This window comes from Cebus imitator, unplaced genomic scaffold (assembly GCF_001604975.1).
Source record: "Cebus imitator isolate Cc_AM_T3 unplaced genomic scaffold, Cebus_imitator-1.0 Scaffold46, whole genome shotgun sequence".
Classification (NCBI taxonomy): Eukaryota; Metazoa; Chordata; class Mammalia; order Primates; family Cebidae; genus Cebus; species Cebus imitator.
This window is the reverse complement of record NW_016107361.1, coordinates 2,607,202-2,618,149: the sequence shown is the minus strand read 5'-3', so window position 1 is coordinate 2,618,149 and position 10,948 is coordinate 2,607,202. Positions and strand designations below refer to the sequence as shown.

The 10,948-nt window shown below is 32.6% G+C and overlaps 1 protein-coding gene and 1 long non-coding RNA gene across 2 annotated transcripts in view; one reads left to right on the top strand and one right to left on the bottom strand.

The window, feature by feature from the left end:
- WDR36 (WD repeat domain 36) overlaps window positions 1–10,948 on the top strand; it is a 34,401-nt gene that overhangs the window by 11,576 nt on the left and 11,877 nt on the right. Inside the window, exons 7-16 of the mRNA XM_017527216.2 lie at window positions 111–243; window positions 508–683; window positions 1,012–1,132; window positions 1,852–1,917; window positions 2,595–2,681; window positions 3,790–3,935; window positions 5,236–5,350; window positions 5,832–5,997; window positions 6,215–6,323; window positions 8,115–8,194. Of these exons, the coding sequence (XP_017382705.2) occupies window positions 111–243; window positions 508–683; window positions 1,012–1,132; window positions 1,852–1,917; window positions 2,595–2,681; window positions 3,790–3,935; window positions 5,236–5,350; window positions 5,832–5,997; window positions 6,215–6,323; window positions 8,115–8,194 (1,199 nt within the window). The remainder of the gene's footprint in view (window positions 1–110; window positions 244–507; window positions 684–1,011; window positions 1,133–1,851; window positions 1,918–2,594; window positions 2,682–3,789; window positions 3,936–5,235; window positions 5,351–5,831; window positions 5,998–6,214; window positions 6,324–8,114; window positions 8,195–10,948) is intronic.
- LOC119470988 overlaps window positions 733–10,948 on the bottom strand; it is a 110,173-nt gene continuing 99,957 nt past the window's right edge. Inside the window, exon 5 of the long non-coding RNA XR_005199974.1 lies at window positions 733–771. This is a non-coding gene — a long non-coding RNA (uncharacterized LOC119470988). The remainder of the gene's footprint in view (window positions 772–10,948) is intronic.

Sequence of the window (10,948 nt, the reverse complement as noted above, 5' to 3'; positions counted from 1 at the left end):
CTCCATTATTTCTTTTTGATAACACCTAAGAAATGATGCATATCATAAGGATTATTAAAGCTATTTTGTTTAAGAAAACAAAATAAAAGTTCGAATAATTTAATTTTTAGGCACCAGCTGTGGATGTTGTTGCTATTGGTCTTATGTCAGGTCAAGTTATCATTCACAACATTAAATTTAATGAAACATTAATGAAGTTTCGTCAAGACTGGGGACCCATTACTTCAATTTCATTTCGCACAGGTAACTTTTAACATACTTATTGATAAGAGTTAAGGAAACTTAAAATTCATTACCTTAAAATTCAGAAATTTTTTTTGGCATCTGGTAGCTTAATCTAATAGAAATGAATGAATATTGGAGTAAAAGGAGGCAGAGAAATTTGAATAAATAATGGTATATAGTTTTTTTCTAACTTTATGGAATAAAAGGGAAGAGAGAAGAATTCTTGTTTATTTTGGGAGGATCTATAAGTATTTTTCTTAATGTGTTTTATTTTAATAACAGATGGTCATCCTGTAATGGCAGCTGGAAGCCCATGTGGCCATATTGGACTCTGGGATCTAGAGGACAAAAAATTAATCAATCAAATGAGAAATGCGCACTCTACAGCAATTGCCGGACTGACATTTCTCCATAGAGAGCCACTTCTTGTCACAAATGGCGGTGACAATGCTCTCAGGGTATTATGATGATTGTTATCATCCTCCTGGCTCATCTAACTTATCCTTTGGGTTATTACAAGCTTGTTTTAATGTATCAGCTTTCAACCTAGAAGATGGAAGGAATATGGAAGGAGGTATTGGTATAGATGAAAGAAAAAGCACAGTAGGTGACATGATTGCAGTGAAGCAGGAAAGAATTATAGTTTATTTCTCCCACAATACCCACCCTCCCCCTTGTAATTCCAGGGTCAGTGGCTTAGCAAGCACTACACAATGCCAGTTGATGTATGTAGGGGGTGATTTGACTGCTTGCAGATAAGAACTTTACATTTTTATTTCTTGGCAGATATGGATATTTGATGGTCCTACAGGTGAAGGCCGACTTTTGAGATTCAGAATGGGTCATAGTGCTCCTCTTACCAGTATCAGATACTATGGACAAAATGGACAACGGATTCTAAGCGCAAGTGAGCTTCTGCTTCATACTATTAGTTTATTTCAGCAAGTGTTGAGATGCGGGTGCCCAGTATTAGGTTTGACATTTACACATATTTAGATTTGCATATCTCTTTGAGTGACTTAAAGTTATTATCTGTCCTTAATGTGTCCTTCTGTTTACTAATCCTCAGAGACAGAATGGTCAGATTCTAAAAATTCTGTTAGTCTGCTGAAAATTATTAGTATCTCGTTTTCATTTTATCCTTTATTCTCACTAAATGCCATTCTATAAAAAGTTGAGTATTTTCGGCCAGGCATGGTGGCTCACGCCTGTAATCTCAGCACTTTGAGAGGCCAAGGTGGGCGGATCACCTGAGGTTGGGAGTTCAAGACCAGCCTGACAAACATTGAGAAACCCTGTCTCTACTAAAAATACGTGGTGGTGTATGCCTGTAATCCCAGATACCAGGGAGGCTGAGGCAGGAAGATTGCCTGAACCCAGGAGGCAGAGGTTGCGGTGAGCCAACATTGCGCTATTACACTAAAGCCTGGCAACAAGAGCAAAACTCCATCTCGAGAGAAAAAAAAAAAAGTTGGGTGTTTTAATGTAGTTGCAATCTGGCTTTCCCTTTAAAGTGCCCCAAACTGTAACTTCAAGTTTTTCAAATTGAATTTTATAAAATTTGTGATTCACATAGTCCATTGTTTTGATGAAACTTGATTAGAGATCTTCTGTGTATGTCAACAGGTCAAGATGGAACTCTTCAGTCATTTTCCACGGTACATGAAAAATTCAATAAGAGTTTGGGACATGGTAGGTCCTTTGCAAGACAGAAAATAAGCTGGTTACAAAAGAAACATTTCAACATTCTATGAGAGAACTGGAGAAAGTTTCATCAATACATTTTCTCTCTTCTTGGATGAAATAGATAAACGTAAACCATAAGAAGTGGTTGAAGTTCTGCTATGAGGTTATTGGAAAAAGTTAGACATCTTGGGTGGTAAAAACATACTGCTGCCACCCAAAAGATGTTGATGGCCTCTCTTGAGCTATCTGTAGAGTGCACAGTTTTTAAAATGGAAGGTAGCTTAGAGAAAGCATCAACATAAGCAGTGTCCAATTTTTTTGCTTTAAAGCAATCATTTTATTCTTCTCTTTCCATGGTTTCCAGCCTTTGAAAGATTTGTTTATTAAACAAGAAAATGTTTTTCAGTTTTATTACTAATTTTTAAGTGACTATCTTTACTATTCATGTATGTATATACTTTCAGATGAAATTTAAGATTTTTTTAAAATCAATATCTAAAGTAATTTCTCTTAGAATTAAAAAATAACAGTGGTAATAACATCTTTGTTTTGTTTCTGACTTAAACGGGAATATCTTGAACTTTATAGTTGTATGACAATGATAGCTTTTCTTTTACATATATATATATTTTTAATTAAGAAGGATTCATAGCTTTCTATGTCCCCCTTGCCTCCAACCCCAGGATTAATAAATAAAAAGAGAGTCAAACGTAAAGGACTTCAGAATACCATGTCAGTGAGACTTCCACCCATCACAAAGTTTGCAGCAGGTAAGTAACTTCATACTGTGTTTCAAGACGTTCTCCTTTGTCGTTGTTTCCTACTTTGTGCTATTTTATTTTCTCTGTTTTAATAAATGCTTTTACAGATATTAATAAGCATTCAGAAAGTAACTCCAGGTATATGCTGATCTTGTGTGAACACTAAAATGAATTCTTTTAAATGTGAATTTATTATCTATTAACCTCAGGCTTTGCTCTTCATAATAGCTACTACTAATATTTGATTTTATAGCCTTTTTATTCTGTCATATGCCTAGTATAATGAAAGTCACTAATTTAAAAAGAACTGGAACAGCAAAGTATGAGAACATAGAGCTCTGACTAATTAAGATCTAAGAATGCTGAGGATTTAGTATGCTATGTCATTTGACCACTGCTTCTTTCAAAGAAGTGATTTTAAGAAAAACGTAGATAATGGGTTTGTTGCCTGAAATCTGTCATGGGAAATTACTGTGTAGGCACTATTTCTATTTGAAGGTTATTATTAAGACCACCTTTCTGACTTTTCTTAGAGCTTGAGTGATGTTTCTAAAAACACATCTAAATCACATTACTCACCTGCTTAAAATTTTTTAGTGGCTTCTTATACCTTTAGAGTGGAATCTCATCTCCTTAACATGACTTTCAAGACCTTTGGTAGTGTGGTCCTGATTGCCTTCCCCGATTCCCATTCCTCCCAAAAGATACTACACTTGCTTGCTGTCCTCAGTTTTGTTCATTTTCTTTTGTGCATGTTATCCCCCCACCCCAGGTAATTTCTACTCCTTCTACCACTCCATCCAGAGAGACATTTATATTCCCCAAATCTGAGTAGTTTTATAAGACACTATCATATTTTACTGTGATTTCTTCTAATTCAAATCTCTTGTTAGTTTGTTGTATACTAAAAACACATAAATACACACATTTTTAATTTGTCAATTAAAAAATAATAACCTCTTGTTAGATTGGAAACATTAGTATCAGGTATTACCTGTTTGGTTCACCACTGTATCCCTAGTGTCTGATGATAACCTGAAATATTAGATGTTTAATAAGTAACAGATGAATAACAGAATGAAAAGTAATTTGTTTTATGATTTTTATTACATTTTAGAGGAAGCTCGTGAGAGTGACTGGGATGGTATCATTGCTTGCCATCAAGGTAAGCTATCTTGCTCAACCTGGAATTATCAAAAATCTACAATAGGTGCTTACTTTCTCAAGCCAAAGGAATTGAAGAAAGATGACATAACTGCAACAGTAAGTGAGCTTGTTTATAAGGACATTTTTGCTTTAAAATTTTCCTATGGAAATCTTGTTGCACTCAAAGTTTCTCCTCATAATATTGGTTGAAAAAACATAGTTTAACATTTTGAAGTTATTCCTTAATAGTTTTAAGCTTTCCAAGTTACAAACATTTATTTGAAATTGGGTGTGAGGTATTATCTCATTGTGGTTCTGATTTCTATTTCCCCACTGACATGAAGAATGAACATCTTTTCATATGGTTATGGACCATTCGTATATCTTTTTTGAGAAATATTTAAAAATAATTAACTTGTAATATCTCTTTATATATTCTCAATACAAGTCCCTTATGAGATATTTGAATTACAAATGTTTTCTTCCATTCTGTAGGCTATCATTTCATTTTCTTTTTGGTGTCATTTTTAACTAAAAGCTTTGAATTTTGATGAAGTTCAGTTTATTCTTATATTGCTTATGCTTTTTAAGAAAGCATTGTGTAGCCGAAAGACATGAAGATTTGCTTCTGTGACTGATAAGAGCTTCCTAGTTTTAGCTCTTATATTTGGGTTTATTCTCTCTCAATTGATTTTTGTATATGGTATGACATAGGGATCCAATTTCTTTTTTTTGCATGTGGATATCCAGTTGTCTCAGCACCATTTGTTCACAAGACCATTCTTTCTCCATTGAATGATCTTGTTACCTCTGCTGAAATACAGAAAAACATATATTGATACACTATTGATATTTTAAGTAGTAAAGTGGGTTTATAATAGAACTTGCCTATAAACCAAATGTTCTCCTGTATTGTCTTATATACTCCCTTCCTAAAATGTCATAATTAAAATATTTTGGGCTTTTGCTTGGGCTTTCTAACTAATGGTATGTTTATGGTTTGATGACAGCTGTGGAAGCAGATAAAAAAGGCAAGACAAAAAGAAATTAGGCAATGGAATGTTTTGACTTTAGCCTTGTTAATAAAATAAAAATTGAAGGCTGGTCCTGTATGTAGTTCTCCTGACTTTGTACATTTAAATTGAGTTAACCTTAGTTATGTTTTGTTTTCTTAGATATTAATTCTTGATACTTTTAAAAGAATGGAGATAGAATCTAACATATATTCTTATACACCCAAATATAATTACTTTAGGTTTAAAAAAACTAATGAAGCAATTTATTTATCGTGCTTTTTTAAATAAAAAGGAACAAGCAGTAGATAAAAAAAATACTTTGGCAAGCATAAAGTGCAATAAAATGTTATTTTCTTTGTCATTTGCGGGTTTTTTTTTTTTTTTTTTTTTTTTTCTTTAAGGCAGTGGATATAACTTCTTGTGGAAACTTTGCTGTAATTGGCCTCTCATCAGGAACTGTAGATGTATATAACATGCAGTCTGGTATACATCGAGGAAGTTTCGGCAAGGATCAAGGTATAGAATTTTTTCCTTTTTTTAAATTAATATAGATAAATACAAGGCTAGTAATGATAGCTTGCATTTATAATCTTTAAGTGCTGGGCATTTTGCTAAAGTTTAAGATGGGTTATCTTCAACCCTATATGGCAGATACTACAATTGTATCATAAGGACCATGTTGAAAGAGAAAAGTCATGGGTACCTAAGAGTTATGTGGATATTATTCAGATTAAAATTTTTTTCTCTTCTGCTTTAAGCAGAATATTTTAACAAAATTTTCAGACCTATGTGGTATCAACCTGATTTCTGTTTTTTTACTCAGTGTTAATAATTAAGATTCTTCTCCTTAACCCACTAAAATTCAGATTAATTTCAAAATTTTTCAAGGATATTTAAGTGGCAGGTTATGTATTTGAATGAAGGAATCACTATGTGTATTGTTCAGAGAGACACTGCCAATTCTGATTTCTTTTTTCTTTTGACATGTACCTTACAGCTCACAAGGGATCTATTAGAGGTGTTTCAGTGGATGGATTAAACCAGGTGACAGTTACAACTGGTAGTGAAGGATTACTCAAATTCTGGAACTTTAAAAGCAAGAGTTTAATCCATTCTGTGGGCCTCAGTTCATCTCCAAATATCATGTTGCTACATAGGGACAGGTAAACTTTAATGATAATGGATTTTCTCATTAATTCTTTTGGTAAAAGTTTTAAAGTCACAATTTACCAAGTGAGAAAAATCAGAGTATTTAATAAAGAACAGCATTTGGCTTAATTTCCACCTAACTGTATTTGATTTAACAAAATTCAAGTGGATATAAGACTTTTTAGTTCAAGGGTTTTTTATTTACTAAAACTGGTGCATTTATCTTGCTAGTGGCATTCTGGGACTCGCCTTGGATGACTTCTCCATTAGTGTTCTGGATATAGAAACTAGGAAGATTGTCAGACAGTTTTCTGGACACCAAGGCCAAATAAATGACATGGTAAAACAAACTCTAGCTGATAAAACTGGACTTATTTCTACTTCTGTTTGGGTGTGTTATCCTTTAATAGCCTTAAAATCATTATATGAGGTGGTTATCAATTTTAATTTGCAGGCCATTTTTCAAAGATTTTTAAAGAAAGTTTTAAGTTAAAAGTTTAATACTTTTCAGGGAGTTGATGCCATCAAATTGAAGTGTAAGTTTTAGAGCTCATCTTTTTTTCATTAAACCAGGCCAGAGTAAACTATAGATATGAATGATCCATTGGTTTGTGTCATTTTTAACTTAATATTAAAATAAGCTGGGAGAATTTATTTCTGTTTTACTATGTATGAAATGAATTAATAGTAAAAGACTATTTGCTTGGAATATTTGGTATCTGGTTTATTTTAGGTTGGTGCTATTTCTGGAGTTTATGTATGTTAATTCTGAAGGGGTTTAATTAATAAAAATGTGTTTAAGTTTACTATTATGTTCCTATAGTGGGATATATTATATGGTAAGAAGTAAAGTAGTTTGAAAAGCATATTTTATTCAAAAGAACTTTTAAAATAAATTTGTCATTTGAGGACCATATTAAGTCTATGTTATTATTTTTCATCAATTGCAGATACCTTGATTTGCTTGAAAATAGAAAAAGTAAAATAAAAATAAAACCCTAATACTTAGTGACAAACCCAACAGCTACATTTACTAGTTTTCACACCAAAAATCAGAATTTACTCCTTTCCTTAAAAATTGAAGGAAAAAAAAGCCTGGTCAGGACATTGAGTTCTGCAGATCAGAGGCTGGCAGAATTACACATCAACAGAATTTGTTTCAACAGCATGTGTAGAAATGAGGGTGGGAGTGGGTTGTGCTGAAATTGCAATTTTTAAAACAACTGTAAGTGTCAATTTGCTCTTCCTTTTTCTTTCTTTTTCAAACCTTACTTTCAACTTGTATATCTAGAGTTTCCCTATTCAGTAATAAGTTACTCCTTTTAGTTAAATCTGAGAGCATTTATAACGTGACTTTACCTCTCAGAGTCATTCTTTCCCATGCTTTGCTATCTGTATCACCCTTCTGTAAGTTGATCTATTTGTAAATTGAGATTTGAGTTCACATTATATTACTGCAGCCTGATGAACAAATGAACATTTACATATTCCAGTATCACCCACTAATTTAAACTGCTGGATGAACAATATACTACAACTACAAACCTTAAAGTTTTTCTTTTTGGGTCATTTTTCACATGTGATCTAATTTGTGCCTCATGACCCTTAGGTACTACAGGCAAAGAGCTCTATTATTTATCCATTTTTATAGCTAGAAAGGATAATGGGTGGCATAAGTAGTTTATTTAAATTTGTTTTGAAAAAATCTGATTATTATGGCTTATGTTTAGAAATAAAGCATTATTAAAAAAGAAGACGTTTAACATAAGCTTCAAGAAAAATAGGCTCTTAATCACACACATAAACATATTATCTGTAAATAAATGGAAAATTCTGGTTTGAAAATTAATGCAATACACTTAATTTTTTTAATTTTTAGTAATTCATTTAAAAGCCTAATCTTTATCCAAATTCCATATCAGTGGTATTTAGGAAGTGGTATTTTCTTTTATATGTAATAAGACAGCCTGAATGTTACTCAGTCAAATTAATTTTTTTATGAAGCCTGCATTATCTTTTCATTTATTGCATTCTTTAAGGTATTAACTTTATATACATACATGCATACATATAAATATATATATTTTATATATATATATATATATGTATATTATATTTTTTTAATTTAAAGGCTTTTAGTCCTGATGGTCGTTGGTTAATAAGTGCTGCAATGGATTGCTCTGTTAGGACTTGGGACCTTCCTTCTGGTTGGTAAGTTTATATTTCTAAATCCCTAACCTCTATAAGAAGATTTCTAAGTTATTTTCTTCACACGTGACTTTTACCAGTAGTTAATGGATTATATGCTTTTCCAATGTGACTATATTTGGAGATTTTTCTGACATGACTGTATTGTGTCCTTGGAGTGTTTTTAATGATAACTAAACAGCAAGTAGTAGTGTCATGAAAGATAATAGAAAAGTGAAATCTCTCTTAGGTTTTCTAATCCTGCAAAATTGAGATACAGAAGCAAGGTGCCTAAACCTTAGGAAAGCTCATTTGGCCTTTTTGATAAAGCTCAGACTTAAGGATGACAAACTTTTATTTTGAGTTTTTTTAGTTCATGCTGAATTTAGTTAGAAAGGAAAAACTGCTAACTTTTCCTTCTTGTATATTATATCTCTTGTGGTACTCTGACATAATTCTTAAAAGAAGGCATTTTAAATAGCGCATTTTCTGTAGCTTGGAATATTGAAACCCTGTATTTCTAAAGAAAAGGAGTTTATTTCTTACAGTTTGGGAGATTGAAAAGCCTCAGGTCAAGAGGCCATAGCTGGAGAGACTTCTTGCTGGTGGAGACTGAATAGTCCCAAAGTGGTATGGGGTATCACACTAGTAAGGGTGATACCCCATACCACCTTGGGACTATCACTCAGTGTGATAATGTAATGGCTCAGGTCTGTCTTCCTTTTCTTATAAAGCCACCAGTTTCCCTTTCATGATAATCCATTAATCTATGAACAGGTTAATTCATTAATGAAGACAGAGTCCTCATGATCCAGTCACCTCTTAAAGGCCCTCCCCCTCAATACTGTCACATTGTGGATTAAGTTTAAACATGAGTTTTAGAGGGGACATTCAAACTGTATCTTAAAAGTAGTAAAAATGTGTGTCTTTAGATTTGGGTAAAACCTAACAGATGTTCAGAAATCCATTTCATGGGTTGAAATTTGCTGCTAATCCAGCACTTTAAAGAGAAAGCAACCAAATCTGTAAATGGTATAAACAGAGGAGACATACAGAATGTGTGTGGGGTTTGTTGTTAAAAATTATGTAGGTGTAGATACCATTTAAAATCATATCATTTAACACAGGATTGCTTAGATGAGTATGAAGAAAGGAAGAATTATGGAAATAGCAAAACATCTAATTTAACAGTACCATACCATTAAAAAAAGATGGATGAGAAAAATGAGAAGGAAGGTGGTACTTTTTAATCTAAAATCTTCCTAAATTAAGCTCTGTTAACTTCCTCTTCCTACTCACAAATTGGATAAGCTCATACATGAAAACAGTTTGACCTTTAGGAAGGAAAAACCCTGATGTCCTCAGTTCCCTTCAAGTTTGAAACAAGCCTGAGGCACACCTACCTATCCTGAGTATACAATGGATTTGTCGTAAGCACAGCTAAGGATTGTTGCTAGTGGGTCCAGCTCTAATAACTAGGGATCTTTGTCCACAGGTGTGTCTCTTTCACCTAAAATAGAGTAAAGCAAAATATAATTTATTGACTGTATCCTCCTTTGGTTTTAGAAGGTTCACCTAAAGTTGGTATTTCTTTAATTAAACATTTTGTTAAAGACACTATTAGAAATATTAGTGGTCTGTCACTTCTTGGGCTTTTGCTATTTTCTAAAAGTTAATGTTATCTAATTTGAGTTGCTTTAAAGTAAGAAAGTTATATAAATAGTAGAGTTGGCATAGTGCCTTTTTCATTTTCCTTTTTAATAGTTTTAGTTTATATTAGTGGGAGAGATAGATTATTCAGTAGTAATAAATTGGTAGTGTTTTTTTTTTTAAGTGATTAATTCATCTTTGGAATGGAAAAATTAGGATTTGAAAGTAGCATTCAAAGCCACTAACCTTTGACTCAGCATTAGCCTTTTGCTGAATTTCTTATATCAGTAAAAAGTTGAAAAGATCAAAATCTGATAAATTTTCAACTCTAGTATCTTATTTTTAGTGAGCATAAGCAATTTCAAGTGAATAGAGAGACACGAAGCTGGGTGTAGCACAAGAGCAAGAAGTGACCACATCGAATTATTAAAAGAAAATGTAATAAAATGGACATTGATTGGAAAAAGCATATTTTTATTTAAAAAATTAGTTTTTGGTTAAAATTTGAAGTGGACCAAATGAGAGAGCTTGAATAACTATCAAACAACTGCTGCTGCTTAATTGCAACTAAGCTAACATTTACGACGTGCTGCTAGGCACTGTGACTGCTTTTATTTTTCATATCCTAAGAGGTTGTAGGTACTATTACTGTTATTAGTCCCATTTCAAAAACGATGAAGTGGAGGCTTTTAGAAAAATTAAGTGATTTGCCCAAGGCAACTTAGTTTATAAATGGCAGAGCACAAAATAAGCACTGGAGAAAGAACTGTTGTTATCACCTTTGCTCAGACCGTGTCTTAAGAACGAACTGATTTTCTTGATGTAGAAGATAATAAAGTTAAGATTAGTGTTTTATTGTATAACCATGGGTAACTTGGTTTTTTTTTATTTCCCCTCTTTAAAAAAACATAATTCAGCCTATGGAGATTCCTAGTTTTTCTTTCAGTTAAATAACTTGAATAAAGCAAACATGTTACATAGCCTGGAAAGTGAAGCTATCTATGAGTAAACCCTTGAGTGTATTAACATACAGGGATATCCATCTGGAATTGTGCCTATTTTAAACAAATTGCATAGGTATTAAACTTTCCTATGAAGTTTTTTTTAAGTGCTGAAACATTTTTTATG